Genomic DNA, 17768 nt, shown 5'->3' on the forward strand with positions numbered 1-17768 from the left:
GAATAATCTAGAGCAGTTTGTCAGCTAACATCCCATTTCTTGAGGTAATGTAGGAAATGCTGAATAAAATCTGAAGCACTGCTTTTCAGTTTGATCCTTTTAAGTTTTTGAGATAGAATATGTATTAATGGTGAGTATAGCTGAATTTTCATTATCTTTTTCTTTAGATTTGGAATTTAAAGCAGAATTTGGTTGACAGTGAGATGTGTTTTGGTTACACATGTGTGGTGTATACTTCATGAAAAGTTCGGTTTTTTTGTTTTGTGATCTATTCAAGTATTAAAATTTACCAGCAATATTACGAGTATCATTTTTAATAACTTGGTTTCTTAGCCTTTGGGAGAGAACCTTATGATAGATACTTATAATAGTAGTAGAATTATATGTTGTCACATTAACAGTTTTGTTTTGTTATACATAAGTATTATTTTGCTTTTGGGTAGTGGGTTTCATTGAAATTCAAATGCCAAATTTATGCTCTGTGAAATACTTTCTTTTCTGCTATTTAATTATGTATATGAGAATCCATGTGAAGGAAAAATATGTTGTTAATTTTGTGTTCATTAGTTTTCTGCTTTGGTGAAACTTTCTTCTGGAGAGGATTACACTATGAAACTAAGACTTCTTCATCCTATTATACCAGAACAGAGCACATTTAAAGTACTGTCCACTAAGGTAAGACATTCGAAAAAGATTATTGCTGGTAGTATTTTCAAAATGTAGAAACGTTGATGAATACCCATATTATGATAAACTTAAAAGTAAGTGTGGATGCTTTCAGACACATATCTTTAAAAGAGACGTAAATAAGAATGATCAATTTTTTTTAATGATCATTCCATTCTACATATATAATCAGTAATTCACAATATCATCACATAGTTGCATATTCATCATCATGATCATTTCGTAGAACATTTGCATCAATTCAGGAAAAGAAAAAGACAACAGAAAAAAATTCATTTATTTATTTTTTATTTATGAACATAACCACAAACACATTTTTATCATATGATCATTCCGTTCTTGTTATATAATCAATAACTCACACTATCATCACATAGTCTTATATTCATCATCATGATCATTTCCTAAAACATCTGCATCAATTCAGAAAAAGCAATAACAAGAAGATAGAAAAAAATTCATACATATCATACAATTTACCCCTCCCTGTCACCGATCACCAGCATTTCAATCTACTAAATTTATTTTAACTTTTGTTCCCCCTATTATTTATTTATTTTTAATCCATATGTTTTTCTTGTCTGTCGATACAGTAGACAAGAGGAGCACCAGACACTAGGCTTTAAAAAATATGAAATGCTTCACAAATTTGGGTGTCATCTTTGTGCAGGGGCCATGCTAATCTTCTCTATATCGTTCCAATTTTAGTATATGTGCTGCCGAATCGAGCACAGAATGATAATTTTTAAGTGTCAGGTTCCTCCCCACCACACTCCAGGACTGCTTTGCATAAAAATCCACTTAGTCTGAACATTACTCATGTACTTAGGATTAGAAATACTCTTTTTTTTTAAATCTTTTAAAAATTTTATTTATTTTATTTTTAATTAAAGGTTTTCAGAAAAATCATGCATGAAATACTGAGTTCCCATATAGCACCCTATTAGCACCTTGCATTAGTGTGCTGCGTTTGTTATATGCATGAAAGACCTCTTTTTTTTTTTGCACAGGCAGGCTCCAGGAATCAAACCAGGGTCTCCAGTGTGGCAGGTGAGAATTCTGCCACTGAGCCGCCGTTGCTCACCCTGAAAGACCAGTTTTAAAAAAAATTTTTTTAATCAGAAAGAAAGATAGATGGTAAAGATTAAGATGGTATAATCTAGGGATGCCTAGAGTGTATAATATTAGTGAAATGTACAATGTACAAATTTTAAAAATGTTTTTGCATGAGGAAGAACAAAGGAATGTCATTATTGCAGGGTGCTGAAAACAGATGAAAATTAATACTTTAAAATGTCACCTTATGTGTGAGACTAAAGCAAAAAATGTTTGTTACAAAATTTATATTTTGACTAGATCATTTCCTAATATAACTCATGTAGATAGTTTGAGTGAATGTCATAAGTACTTGGAATCTCAGATAGGACATGAGATTTTCTTGGTTTGTCCAGAGTGATGCCCCGATGAATCCCAGAGTGACTTGATCAGTGACTGGAAAAGTATTTGCAAGCCCCCTTCGGGGAATGGTGAGAATGGGGAGCAATTCAACTTCCTCAAGTTGAATTCTTGATATTCTCACAAGCATTGTGGACAACCAAAGCTATAGGCTGAGCCCCCAGTCTTGGGGTTTGTTCATATGAAACTTAACCCCACAAAGGATAGGTCAAGTCTACTTAAAATTTAGGCCTAAGAGTCACCCCTAAGAGAGCCTCTTTTGTTGCTCAGATGTGGCCTCTCTCTCCAGCCAACATGACGAGCAGTCTCACCACCCTCCCCCTCTTTGCGTGGGACATGACTCCCAGGAGTGTGGACCTTCCTGGCAATGTGGGACAGAGATCCTGGAATGAGCTGAGACTCAGCATCAAGGGACTGAGAAAAACCCTAGAATGAGCTGAGAATTAACATCAAGGAATTGAGAGAACCTTCTCAACCAAAGGGGGAAGAGTGAAATGAGACTAAGTGTCAATGGCTGAGAGATTCCAAACAGAGTTGAGAGGTTATCCTGGAGGTTACTCTTATGCATTAAGTAAATAATCTTGTTGTTCAAGATGTAGTGGAGAGGCTGGAGGGAACTGCCTGAAAATGTAGAGCTGTGTTCCAGTAGCCATGTTTCTTGATGATGATTGAACAATGATATAGCTTTCACAATGAGACTGTGTGAATGTGAAAACCTTGTGTCTGATGCTCCTTTTAGCTACTATATCAACAGAAGAGTAGAACATGTGGAATAAAAATAAATAAAAATAAATAATTTTAACAAATGTTAAAATAAATTTAGTTTGAAATCTTGTGGTAAATGAAAACAAGGGGTATGGTATATATAATCTTTTTTCTCTGTTATTGTTTCGTTTCTTTTTCTGTTGTCTTATTTCTTTTCTAAATCGATGCAAATGTTCTAAGAAATGATGAATATGTGACTGTGATGATATTAAGAATTACTGATATATATATAGAATGGAATGATATCTTAATGTTTTGTTTGTTAATTTTTTTAATATAAAAAGTTAAAAAAAAACTGTACTGACAAAAAAAAAAGTTTTTTAAGAAAACGAACAATGCACCTAAAACCACCAAAAATGATTATCTTAGTTAGCTTAACATGGGCATGTTTAAATAAAGTATCCATATAATCATTGTAAAGCCTGTGTTTAAAGCGCAATAAGTTTCATTAACCAATTTAAAATTAAGAGAAGAAAAAAATCTACATACTGAGATAGCAAAATTCTTAAATTTTAATATTATAAATTAACTTATATACCATTTGGTCAGCTCTCAAAGCTATGAATGTTCTCAAATGTCAAGTGGAAAGTTCTTAAACTATCTTCATTGCTATAGTAATGATCTATGTTACTAAATATTTTCCTTATTTCGGGAAAATATGAAAATACAAATATTTTTACCATTAACATGGAAATCTTAACCACTAAAATGGGTATCCTAGTTTATTCATAGGCATATTAAAAAAAAAAATCTAAGGGTGGTGCGATGGTGGCTCAGTGGCAGAATTCTCGTAGGCCATGGCAAAGACCCTGGTTTGATTGCCAGTGCCTGCCCATGCAAAAAAAAAAAAAAAATCTGAGTAATCATCGTAAAGCCTGTTTGTACAATATATTTCATAAACCAATTTAATATCAAAGCAAAGAAGGAAAAAATCTATCAATACAGATATCAGTTACTTCAACTCTAAATATTAAACAGTAGGATCAGAAATATTATCTTAATAAAGATGCTTATTTCAGAAGATAGATATACATAATAACGTGCCTCCTTTTATCATTTGGTATAGTCAGTATGGTTTCTTATGAACTTTTGGGTCAGTGTACATTATTTTCCAGCCACTTGCTCATACAGGTTTAAAGGTACAAGTTATTTAAAGATTTCATCCACTCTTTTGGGTGTGTTTTGTTTTTTTGTAGTTAAGCTGAATTTTAGGTTACTTTATTATGAAGGAATAATGTAAAGTTAAAATTGCAGTTTGAATGGTCATTTAATTTTTAGGTTCTCTAACATTTTCAGAAAGAACAATATGCAGTAAAACTAGAATTCAGAAATATTTAAAATGGCAATCAAAAAATGTGGATCGTAGTATAATTTAATGGGAAAAATATGGAATTGAAAATTTAAAAAATCTGATTCTGTTTTTTGCTTGTCATGTAAGTTTAGATGAGTCACTGAATGATTGTAGACCTAAATTTTCAGCACTGTAAAATGAAGTATACAGGTTAATTAACTCTGAAAGAAATTCTTTTCATCTTTAAAATTGTAGGATGTTGTAATGATAATGAGTTAATGGGAATGAATGTTATAGGTAGACTTTTCTATTAACACACCTCCTTTGTACACACCTTTCAGTATACTTTGTTATTAACATTTGAGTTTAAGTTCTAAGGACATGTGAATTTTCCTATGGAATAGGATCAGGTCCAGCTTATGTCATGGAGAAATGGTAATGGGAGCCTACAGAGAAAAGACACTGCAGAGGTTTAGAGCAGGAAATGAAAAGTAAAACAGCAACAGTTTTTGCAAATAGTTAAAAGGATCTGCCCTTTAATTTATTTCTTTGAATATTACAAAGAATAAAACTACTTAGGAAGAAGAGATTTCAAACAGTTATTTGGAAGGATAGGGAGTGAGCAAAGGAGTGAAGTCATACCAAAGTTTTAGTCTGTCCCTGGCTCCATCTACACAACATAAAATTTGTTAATAAAAATGTTTATGTTATCAGGTACAAAACTGAAGGTAGATTTGAGAGGCAAATGGGTTGGAAAATTATGAGTTTGATTTTTTAATACATTTCTATCATGAGGTTTTTAATGTATGTCCATTTGAAATAATTTGAATGTAGACTGGCTTGCTCAAATAGATGGTTAATAATTTAGTTTTACTGAGCCACCTCATGTACTTACTGAAGAAGTATACTTACAGAATACTAGAATTGAGGATGTAACTAAGCACTGTCATTGCTTGATTCTTTATTCTCCAAGTTTTTGAGTGCTTTTTGTACCTAACCATCTCCCATCCCTCCTTACTATGTTCCCATAGTCCCTTTTTTGCCTCAGCCCTTCTCTTTTTTTTTCGATACCCTGCAATATTGAAATTCCTTTGTTCTTCCTCAAGCAAAAACATTTTTCAGTTTGTACATTTAGTCACTGTCGTACACTCTAGGCATTCCTAAATTATACTATCTCAGTCTTTCTTTCTATCTTTCCTTCTGATTTCATATGTGCCCCTAGTCCTCCTCCCTCTTTATCATTCTCACATTCAGCTTCATTCATTGTACTTACATTATTGTCGCAGCTCCTCTGTTTTAAAAAACGTTTCATAACCATTTTTCTCCCTTGTATAAAGTTGTTTATATATACACTTTATTTTCCTTGCTTTTCTTCAAGTCCTTCAAGGATAAGAAGCATGCTTTATCTTTGTCTTTTTTTGTGCCCCCATTTAGTGTTACCAGGTAAAATACAGTTCATCCAGTAAAAAATTTTTTAGTATAAGTATATTCCATGCTTTATTTTTATTTGTTAAATTAGTGAACTAGCTCAGTGCTTTGTACATAGTGCTTAGTAATATTTGTTCAGTGAATGAATCTAAATTGGATTCTGATGTATACCCTATGAAGTTGGCGGAATAAGTATTCTTAGTTTTAGTTTTATAGGAGAGAAAAAAATGGGCTCATTGGTTATTAATTTTTTACTACAGCAGCTACAGGTTTACAGAAAATCATGCAGAAAGTACAGTTCGCATATACTGCTCTCCCTTCCCCACAGTTTTCTCTGTTAATAACAAATTTTGCATTAGTTGGTTCCTTTGTTGCTATTGAAGTATATTATTAACTCAGTCCATAGTTTAAAGTACACTCTTTGTGTTTTACATTTCTATCGGTAGCATAATAATACCACCTAAAATTAATTATGTTAACCACTTTCAACAGACAACTCAGTGGTATTAATAATGTTCACAGTATTGTGCCACCATCATGCCATCCATTATCAAAACTTTTCCATCACCACAAATAGGAACTCTGTAACAATTAAGCATTAGCTCTCTATTCTCCTCTCAACCTTGCTTTGGTTACCTGTATTCTAATACTGACTCTGAATTTACATATTTTAATTATTTCATGTAAGTGAGATTATACAGTATTTGCCCTTTTGTCTTTTATTTCCCTCAACATAATGTCTTCAAGGTTCATGCATGTTATATGTATCAGAACTTCATTTTTTTAGCTGAATAATATTCTGTTGCATGTATATACCACATTTGGTTTATCCATTCATCTGTTGACAGACACGGGTTGCTTCCATCTTATAGCAGTAATGCTACTGTGACTATCATTGTGAAAATATCTGTTTGAGTCCCTGCTTCCAATTCTTTTGAGTATATCTAGCACTGGAATTGCAGGGTCATGTAGTAATTCAATTTTCAACTTTTTGAGGAACTGCTAAGCTGTTTTCCACAGAAGCTGCACTATATTACATTCCCATCAACAATGTACCAATGTTCCTCTTTCTCCATATCCTTGCAAACACTTGTTTCCATTCTTTTAATACTAGCCATTCTATAGGGTGTGAAATGGTGCCTCATTGTGATTTTGATTTGCATTCCCTGAAGGCTTATTGATAGTTAGCATCTTTTCATGTGCTTATTGACCATTTCTTTATGTTTGGAAAATGTCTATTCAAGTCTTTTGCCTATTTTTTTAATTGGGTTGTTTGTCTTTTAGTTGTTGACTTGTGGGAGGTTTTTTTTTATATAGTCTCAATATTAAACCCTTCTGAGGTATATGGCTCAAATATTTTTCCCATTCTATTTACTTTCTTGATGATTCCTTTGATGCACATTAGGTTTATAGACTTTAAATGTCTTCCCTATTTCATATAACTACTAAATTGTTCACCATGGCCCAGAAGGAATAGTTTTACTTCTGCCAACCAAAGTTAGTACTTCTTTGCTTAGGTTTTTCTAAATTCTGCGTTAAGGATGATTAGTTTTCTTGTTCTGACTCTGGAATCTCTATCTATATTTCATATATTTATATACACACAAAGCATATGTATGTATATATGTGTAATGTACATATATGTAACATTGCTAGACTATAACTTTTTTCAGTTTATTAAGAATTTAAATGGAAAATGATACAGTAAACTAAGACACTGAAAAGATTGGTATAATAGTATAATCATACAAAGTTAAATTTAACTCCAAAAAATAACAAGTGGAAAAAAAAAGCAATTCCATCATGATAAAAGCAAGATAGCTCATGCAAAGTGCCAAAAAAACAAAATAGCACTCCATAATCCCCAAACAAAAGCTATCAGAAAATATTGCTATGCTATGCCATATTAACCACAATATAATCATAGGAAAACAACACACTTATTAAGCAGTGGATTAAATAAAACAACACACATGGTAATATTGTAAACACAAAGACCATGATGATTTTACATGATGACTAATTGCAGAACCACCCAAGGGATGAGAAATACGGGCTAAATGTGAGGAGAGAAAGATATGTGTAAATATAAACCCCAAACCCTGTTATCTCATAATCTTCTAGTTATAAAAACCTGGAAGCTTACAGAACATAAGAAATTAGAAAGTTTGGCGTATCCCATTTGTGTTTCAAGAAATAACTTTAGGGTTATATTTGCAATTAGCTGTATAAAACACTTCAATTTCAGGATTTGATCTGTTAAAAAACAATCAACATTTTTTCATAGCAACAACTCCAGATATACATTTATTATGATTAATTCTACTCAGGACAAGAAACATGATTTTTTAGCATTTTATGTACAAGTTACTGCAAGGGGCCATGTAATTTAGTATAAAATGTTTTTAGAATAAAATGTTTAAAAAAGTGAACTGATACAAAGGGTGAAGGAGAACATCCTCACTTAGACAGACTTAAGTAGATTAAAGATCCTTCACTGACTTTTTTATTGAGAAATATCCACACACATACAGTCCAACCATATTATACAATGTCACTCCCAATATCATTACATAGTTGTGTATTCTCCACCATGATCATTTTTAGAACATTTGTATCACTCCGGAAAAAGAAATAAAAAGAAGAAAAATGAACTCACTTATCCCATATCCCTTGCTCCTCCCTCCCACTGACTCACAGGATTTCAGTCTACTCAATTTTACCCTTCATCTCCCCGTTATTTATTTTTTATCCTTTTTTTTTTTTCTCCTCCTCTGTCTATACTCTGGATAAAAGAAGCATCAGACACAAGGTTTTCACAGTCACACAGTTACATTGTAAAAACTATATAGTTATACATTCTTCTTCAAGAATCAAGGCCACTGGAACACTGTTCAACAGCTTCACATACTTCCCTCTAGCCACTCTAGAACACCACCATAAACGAGAAAGGCATATCTATATAATGCGTGAGAATAATCTCCAGGATGACCTCCCAACTCTGAAATCTCTTAGCTGCTGAGACTTTATCTCATTTCTCTCTTCCCTTTCTTGGTCGAGAAGGCTTTCTCATTCCCATGATGCCAGGTCCTGGCTCATCCCCGGGAGTCAGGTTCCAAGTGGCCAGGGAGATTTACACCTCTGGGTATCAACTCTTAAACTGCATTTTATGGGAAACACGGCAGAAAAAATTTTTCTCAATTATATCTTGAGAGATATAAGTGATGAAATCTTGGAGTCTTTTTTCATACAGCAGAGGGAGACATAGTTAAAATATTATAAATAAAATCCTGTTCTGAGTTCCTGAGGCTTATTTAGTGATGACAGTAAGGGAAAAGTGCTCAAACAATTTGCTTTGCATATATTTTCAAATACCTTTACTCTTTTATGTGATTGAGGAAAGGATGCCTTTTGCAAGAATCTGCTTATAATTAACGATTCTGTAAAAATTTGTGGTTTAAAGGGGCTGTTTCTTTGGTTTGAGAATCCTGTTTGCTTTCCTATCTTCAAGATTGAATGAATGTTGCTTATCCATATAAAGCATAGCTATAGGTTAAATGTTAGTAAAGTGAAAATATAATTTGCAATAAAAATAGGAAGAGTTAAGATTCTTTAAATGAATGAAATAGCATTTTAAAACTATTTCACAGTGTAATATCTAATGTGTTTTGCAAGCCAGAATCCTTAAAGTATTATACATAGTTATTTTAGCTTTTTCTGAGTATCAGCTTTTATATCTGCATACTAATCCATTTTCTCTATTAAGAAAAAGTAATGTTTCATTTGTTCCATCTTGTTAATTTCACGACAGAATTTTCTGGTCACAGTTAATAATCCTGTCACAGTTATAGGATTATTATTTCAATGCAAAAAACAGCTAAGGTTTGAAATATTTATTTTAAAGTTTACTACTCCTTCCCTTTAAGTAAAAATTAGAATTCTCAAAATCCCTTGGGGTAAATTTGCCCTTGTGGAAATGTTCTTGTATTCTTGTTCTTAGTCAAAATAATTTTTCTATATTGTACTGATATAAAATATGAAAGCCTTCAGCTGGGATGATAGAATTCCAATAGGATGGAATGAAGTAGAAGTATCCTGTATGATGTTATTGCTAATCTAAATACACATTTATGGGTTTTTTTGCTGTTCTTGATACAGTGGTAGTGTAATGGTGTGGTTTTTTTTCCTTACTGAGTTACTTGCTGGGACCCACAAATTGTGTATCTTGGGTTCATTTATATAAATATGTATGAATATATAAATATATTTTGAAAAGAATTTTACCATACATAAATAGCTACCTTTTTAAACTTAGCCATACATAAAGAATATTTTTACCTGTTTTTACATATTCTACAGGAAAGTATTCCATTGTTTCCATGTATTATATCTTATTTAACCAGTCTCATATTTGATTTGTAAATTATAGTAGCTGACTTTTTGACTGCCTTATCGTATTCCATGCACTTTGGGTTTGTATTATGAAATCTGCACAATGTCCACCTGGTGTAGGTATTTTTATCTCCGTTTTACAAGTGCAGAAACTGAACTCACAGATCTTAAGTAATTTGCCCAGACTGTAAAGCTAATTATGATGGTGATGAAAGGTATTGAAAATAGCTTTCAATTGTTAGTTATTTGTCAGATATGATGCCATATTCTCATGTGTTCTCATTTAATCCTTCCAAGAACTCCAAGGTAGGCACTGTTTTATTGACATTTTACAGGAGAAACAAAGGTTCCTTGAGATAATCACTTGTTCATGGTCATATATCCAACAAGTGGCACCTATTTGTGACTCTTCCTTTTCTAATTATGCAGCAGATCATTTTTGTCTCATTTTTCCATTACCATGTATTTCTGAGGAAGTAATATAAGTAAAACTTCTAATTGAAAAAGACACCTCCAACAAGTTTCCCCTTCTCTTAGCTTTGACTTCCTCATCTCTAAGATGTGGAATAATAATTTCCATTTATAAGGTTGTCACTATTAAGTGAGGTGATGAATGTGAAGTACTTAGCACATAGGGTATGTAATAAGTACTTAATAAATGTAACTGCTATTATGTTTTTAAAATACTGATTATTATGATTTTTGTTTAGCCTATAAGGGCAATAAATGTATTTCATAAAAAGTTTGGAAAAGTAATAAAGGAGCTGAGAAGAGTCATTACTTAGTCTCCTCCCTAATGTCATTTTGGCATACTTCCTTCCAGATGACTAATTATTTCCCTGTAGCCAGATATTGCACACTGAAACTTTTTGTTTATGGTAATGCCTCTTCTGAGCAGTTCCCTCCTGAAGAATAGAAGTGTCCTTATGTACCAGCACAGTGTCTCCCTCAAAGCAGGTACTCAGTAAACTACGTGAACTGAACTGTTGGAAGTCTGGAGAAAGCTTCGGTTCTTCCGTCTCCATTCACTACTGTCTTTTTCATTTTTAAAAATTATTATGAAATGATTTAAGTGCCAAAATAAAGAAGGTAGATATGTCAGTCTGTCTTTAGGAAGACTGGGGTACTGTACTGATAAATAAAGCAGTTGATTTAGCAATTTTATGTACGAAAGATGACCAAGAAAATGTTGGGAAGGCTGCATTCTGAGGTTAGTGACTAACCTGAGAGATTGTTAGGTGACTACAGCCTTGGAACAGATGGGTCTCTGAAGTTTGCTGCAAAAAAAATTTCAGCAGGCAGCTTCCACAGTTCTCTGAAGTCTGGGAAAGATCCCTGTGGCAGGAAGTAAGAGCTTGGTAACCTCTTCCTAAGAAGGCAGTGTCTGGATGCCATGACATGACCTTCTAGGAATAATGACTTCTCCTGTTTTTTCCTTTGAAGTCCAAGTTCCTTTCTTTAGAGAACTCTCAAACTCTTCCTTGCAGAGAGGAGACAGAGGAAACACTTCTTAAAGAATTAAAACTGACAGTCCAGCGCAGCAGGGATTCTTAATAATAACTTTTTAAAACTTTTTTTATTGAATAGTATAACATATAGAAAGCAAAGAAATAAAAAAGCAATAGTTTTCAAGGCTATTTTTATTAAATGACCTATATATGTCTGTTAGGTCTAATTCATTTATCAAGTTTTTTAACTTCTCTATTTATTTGTTCATCTCCTGTTTGGTTGTTCTATCTATAGGGGAGGGTGGTGTATTGAAGTCTCCTGATGTTATTGTTAAAACATCTATTGCTCCCTTCAGTTTTGCCAATGTTTGTGTCATATACTTTGGAGCACCTTGATTGGAAGCAGAAACGTTTATGATTGTTATATCTTCTTGGTGCATTGACCCTTTAATTAGTATCGAGTGTCCTTCTTTGTCTCTTATGATATCTTTACATTTAAAGTCTACTTTGTCTGATAGTAGTATAGCTACTCCTGCTTTCTTTTGGTTACAGCATGGGTGGAAAATCTTTTTCCATCCTTTCACTTTCAGTCTGTTTGTATCCTTGTATCTAAGATGAGTCTGTTGTAAGCAGCATATAGCTGGATTATGTTTCTTAATCCTTTCTGCTAGTCTGTATCTTTTAATTGGTAAGTTTGGTCCGTTAATATTCAAAATTATTACTAAAAAGGTATTTCCTGATTCCACTATCTTATCTTTTTTTATTTTATTTGTCAGATATATATATGTTTTTTTCCCTGTTTCTCTTTGTATTCTTTAAATTACCCTTACTGGTACTTTTCAATTCTGTGCCCTCTGCCAGACCTTCTGTCCTTTTTTTTTTTTCAAACGGCAGAACTCCTTTTAGTATTTCTTGTAGGGATGGTTTCTTGTTGACAAGTTCTTCCAGGGCTTCTGTTTGTGAAAACTTTAATCTCTCCCACAGTTTTGAAGGAAAATTTGTCTGGGTACAGAATTCCTGGCTGGAAGTCTTTCTCTTTCAGAATCTTGAGTATATCATAGCACTGCCTTCTCACCTCCTTGGTGCTTATTGAGTAGTCTGAACTCATTCTTATTTGATTTCCCTTGTACATAGTAGATTGTTTTTTTCTTGGCGCTTTCAGGATTTTCTGCTTCTCTTCAACATTTGGCAGACTGATTAGTTTGTGTCTTGGGGAAGGCCTATTTGGATTTATTCTGTTCGGAGTTCGTTGGACGTCTTTGACTTGTATAGTTATGTCTCTTATGAGGGTTAGGAAGTTTTCCCCCATTATATCCTCAACTACTCTTCCTAGCCCTTTACTCCTCTCTTCTCCTTCTGGGGCACTGATGATTCTTGTATTTGTGTACTTTGTTTTTTCTATCATTTCCCTAAGATCCAGTTCAGTTTTTTCCATCTTTTTTTGCCATTTGCTGTTTTGAGTCTTTGAAGTCAATTATCCTGTCCTCTATATCACTTATTCTTTCTTCTGTCTCTTCAGATCTGTTGTTGTGTGCCTCTAATATGTTTTTTATTTGGTCAGCAGCTTCTTTGATGTCTGTGATATCTGATATTTTTAAATTTATTTTTTCAGATTCCTCTCCTTTATGTTATTTGCTATCCCACTTATTAAGTATAGTTGTATGAACATCTCTGATTAGTTGTTCCTTCATCTGTGTCTCCTCTGGTGTTTTAATTTGGTCAGTAGGCAGGGCTATATCTGTCTGCATTGTAATATGGTTAGTGATCTTTTGCTGTCTTAGTGGTATGTAAGTATCTTGAGTGATTTACTTTGGAAGTTGATTTCTTTCAGTAATCTGAGGCCTTGTATTTGGGGGATGGTTGTACAGTAGGGAGCAGGGTATGGGGTGGGGCACTCAGTGCAGTGATTTATTTCAGGGCAGGTATAGGTGCAGGTTGGGGATATTATGCTGATGTTTGTGAATGTGGGTGCCCAGTGGCCAGGGAGAATGAAGATGTGCGGGTACACCAGTCTGGGGGTTTTAACCCTGGTGTGCACGATCTAAGACGTGGGGTTCTCTGTGTGCATGCATAGAGCTGTGACAGCAGGTCGACATCATGCCTTTGTGGATTGGAGGCAGATGTGACCTGGCTGTGCAGGTCAGCAGTTTTCAGAGCTGGGGAGTATGGCTGAGGGCTGTATGCCTGCTTGGTTCTAGGGCTGTTCCTAGTCTCCAGCTCCCTTCCATGCACTCCCAGAGGCTCTGTGCCTCCACGCTAGGCTCCAGTTTTCTGCCTCTCAGCTCCTCGACCTCTGCAACCAGAGCTGCCCTTTGTGGTCCTGAATGCTCTCCCGGGTCAGCTACGGTCCCAAATCGCCACCTCAGTTGCTCTCCTGTCCCTTCTCTAACTTTTCCGTGGAGCAGGGCTAATCTCGAGCTACTCTATTCAGCCGTTGTTCTAGTTTGCCAGCTGCAGGAATGCTAAACACCAGAGACAGATTGGCTTTCAATAAAAGGGGATTTATTTAGTTAATGTATAGTTCTTCAGAGGAAAGGCAGCTATCTTTCAATTGAGATTCTTTCTTACGTGGGAAGGCACAGAGTAATCTCTGCTGGTCTTCTCTCCAGGCCTCCGGGTTTCAACAACTTTCCCCAGGGCAATTCCTTTCTACATCTCAGAAGGCCTGGGCTGAGCTGCGAGTGCAGAGATGAGGTGCTGAACTGCTTGGGCTGTGCTGTGTTGAGCTCTCTCATTTAAGCACCAGCCAATTAAATCAAACATCATTCATTGCAGCAGGCACGCCTCCTAGCCGACTGCAGATGTAATCAGCAACAGTTGAGGTTCACATGCCATTGGCTCATGTCCACAGCAATAGAACTAGGTATCTTCACCTAGCCAAGTTGACACATGAATGTAACTACCACAGCCATCTTCCCAGAAGTCCCAATAATAACCTTTTGAATAGTACTTTAGGATATTATGGCTTGAAAGCCTTCGGTGCGTATGAGAGTAGCATTCAAGCAAACCACCTAAGTTTTAAATTACCTTTTTTTTTTTAACTTTAAAGTATTTTTTTACGCAAATGGAAATGGAACACTTTATTAATGACCACAATAAAAATATCTGGAAAATTGGGCTGGTGGTAATTCTAGATTTATGTTCTAGAGTCATCAAGACCCAAAACTTCATTTTTTTAAAGCATGTAAAAGCATAAAAAACTTTTAAAAGCATATAATCAAAAAGAAAATTAGTCTCATCTGCCTTGTGCCCTCCTTTTAACTTTTTAAAAAAGCTGCTTAAATGTGCAACTGTTTTAATGAATGGGTTAATCTCAGTTTTAGCAGGTAATTTGATTTTGACTTTACAGAGGCCTGTTTTGTACATAGTTCTGCACATCTGCTCAGGATATAGTGGTATTTAGTGGATTTGAGTTCTAGTCTGTGCTGCTGTTAGGTTAAGCAGGGAACTTTTTATAGACAGAGCTTAGTACAGGAACATAAGGTAGATATAGTGTGGCCTGTGGTGAGTTTAGCCAGTACCCAGGCCTTTGTTACAGATGAATTGAAAATCAAATGAACATCATGCAGTGGGGTGCAAGTACAGTGGTAGAATTCTCACCTGCCATGCGGGAGACCCAGGTTCAGTTCCTAGCCTGTGCACTTCCCAAAACAAACAAACAAAAAATTCAACAAATCGTGCTGCAGTAATGGAATACTCACATGGAAAAATAATGAAATGTTCCCCTGCCATACAGGATACAAAAAAAAAAGAAACATCATGCAGTTTTAAATGTTAAGATAATATAAATAGCCCTTTTCAGTAATTGTAGATGTGCCATTGCCAGCTATTTTTCTTTAACATTTTGGTAAATATCCCAACTGTGTCAACTTAAAATTACCAGAGTACAACTTAAAATTACCAGAGTACTATCACTTAATATTGTGTATGAGAAAATCTGGTGATATTTTACTTTATAAAAATTAATCAAGCTCACTTCAGGAAATTTTCAAGTGCAAATTTAAAAGTTCTCCAACTGAATGTAGTTGGTAGAAAAATTACCAGGCATTTCAAATTTGAATGATTACTCTGCTATAAGCATTGAATGAGTGATTGAAAAATGTCAGCATTTCCAATTTTTTTGTGCATTTCCAGTTTTTTCTCATATGCCTTCTGTGCGTATGAGAGTAGCATTCAAGCAAACTACCTAAGTTTTAAATTACCTTTTTTTAACTTTAAAGTATTTTTTTATGCAAATGGAAATAGAACACTTTATTAATGACCACAATAAAAAATATTTTGAAAATTGGGCTGGTGGTAATTCTAGATTTATGTGCTAGAGTCATCAAGACCCAAAACTTCTGTAAAAGCTTTAAAAAAAAAAAAAAAGAATTTTTATATTCTTTTTCTGCAATAGAATAGATTTCTCTACTCTAAAACAGATTAATGCACATGTAAACATTATAATTCCTGGAGGTGCATGGGTAGTTCAGTGGTAGAATTCTCCCCTGCCATGCAGGAGATCTAGGTTCGATTCCTGGCCCATGAACTAAAAAAAATAAAAAAATAAAAAAAAAATATGTCAATAAATGATGCAACGGTAATGGGATATCCACATGGAAAAGAATGAAATTGACCTCCTGCACAGTGTACAAAAAATAAAATACAAAACAAAAATGTAATTCCTTTAAAGTAGAATTTCTCAAGGTGTCACTTTTGACATTCTTTTTAAATTTTAATAATTTTTCTCTTTAGACCAGTTTTAGGTTTAAGAAAAATTGCCATGAAAATACAGAGAATTTCTGTATACCCACCCTTAATACACGCATGATTTCCCCTATTTTATTAGTTCAGTTCATTTGCTACAATGGATGAATCAATATTGATGTATTATTAGTATCTAATATCCATAGTTCACATTAGGATTCACTCTTTGTTTATTCAGTTCTGTGTGATTTGACAAATGCGTAGTGTACTGTATCCACTATTATGGTATTATTCACAATTCTTTTTCACTGTCCTAAATACTGTTGACATTTTAAGGTGGGTAATTCTTTGTTATGGTGGAGTAATTCAGTGTACCGAGCTGCCCTCTATATGGTAGGATGTTCAGTTGTTAACCTGGTCACTACTCATTAGATGTTAGTAGCACATCCTTACCCCAAGTTGTAGCATCTGGGGCAGAGAAGGGGTGGGGCAAAATCACCCCTGGTTGAGAACCACCACTTTAGAAGAAAAAGCATATGGAATTCAAGTTTACTTAAAAGTGGCTTATAGTGTATCCTTTTTTTTTTTTCGTGATTTGCTGTATAGTGGGGTCACGTTTCATTCTTTTTTCATGTGAGTATCCTGTTGTTGTAGCACCATTTGTTGAATTTTTTGTTTATTTGTATGTTTGGAAAGTGCATGGGCCAGGAATTGAACCCGGGTCTCCTGCATGACAGGTGAGAATTCTACCACTGAACTACCCTTGCACCCCCTGTCCGTTGTTTTTTTTTTTTTTAACATAGGCAGGCTACAGGAATAGAACTGGGTCTCCGGTGTGGCATGCCACTAAGCCACCATCGCACTACCCCGAACCCCCTTGTTTTTTTTTTTTTTTAACTTTTTTATTGTATAGTATAACACATATACAAAGCAAAGAAATAAAAAAGCAATAATTTTCAAAGCACTCTTCAAAAAGGATAGATCCCAGAGTTTGTCATGGGCTACCATATGGTCCTTTCATATTTTTCCTTTTAGCTGCTCCAGAATATAGCCGGCTAGAGGGCTTAAATACTTTTTATCATCACAGTCAACTTTTTCCTTCTTTTTTTTGTGAACAATAATATATATATATATATATATATATATATATATATACAAAAAAACTATGAATTTCCAAGCACAGTACCACAATTAGTTATAGAATATATTTAAGACTTTGACATAGGTTACAGTTTCACAATTTTAGGTTTTTACTTCTATCTGCTCTAAAATACTAAAGACCAAAAGAGATCAATTTAATGATTTATTATTCATATTCATTTGTTAAGTCCTATCTTCTGTATATAATTCTACCATCACCTTTGATCTTTCCATACCTCTCATTGGGGTTGTTTGGGCTATGACATTCTAAATTTTAGATATTTGGAGGGTCTGTCACTAATACGGGGTAGGGAGATGGAACTATCTGATGTTCTGGAGAGGCTGGTCTACATCTCAAGACTTATCTGGACCAGGACCCACCTGGAGGTTGTAGGTTTCTGGCAAAGTTACTCTAGTGCCTGGAACCCCTGTGGAATTTTATAATGGTCCTGGTTGTTGGTTGGTAGGTTATGATA

At 34.4% G+C, this 17768-nt stretch overlaps 1 protein-coding gene and 1 non-coding gene across 5 annotated transcripts in view; one reads left to right on the forward strand and one right to left on the reverse strand.

Moving 5' to 3' along the window:
• The window catches only part of SUGT1 (SGT1 assembly cochaperone of MIS12 kinetochore complex), a 62557-nt gene that overhangs the window by 18635 nt on the left and 26154 nt on the right, over positions 1–17768 (forward strand). For all 4 annotated transcript variants that reach the window (XM_077158386.1, XM_077158389.1, XM_077158387.1 and 1 more), the window contains one exon: positions 568–675. In XM_077158386.1, the coding sequence (XP_077014501.1) occupies positions 568–675 (108 nt within the window). The remainder of the gene's footprint in view (positions 1–567; positions 676–17768) is intronic.
• Positions 1313–1419, reverse strand: LOC143681770 (U6 spliceosomal RNA). Its single transcript, XR_013174830.1, has one exon. It is a non-coding gene; the product is annotated as a U6 spliceosomal RNA (small nuclear RNA).

The sequence above is a fragment of the Tamandua tetradactyla genome, chromosome 4, assembly GCF_023851605.1.
Source record: "Tamandua tetradactyla isolate mTamTet1 chromosome 4, mTamTet1.pri, whole genome shotgun sequence".
In the NCBI taxonomy this organism is placed as follows: domain Eukaryota; kingdom Metazoa; phylum Chordata; class Mammalia; order Pilosa; family Myrmecophagidae; genus Tamandua; species Tamandua tetradactyla.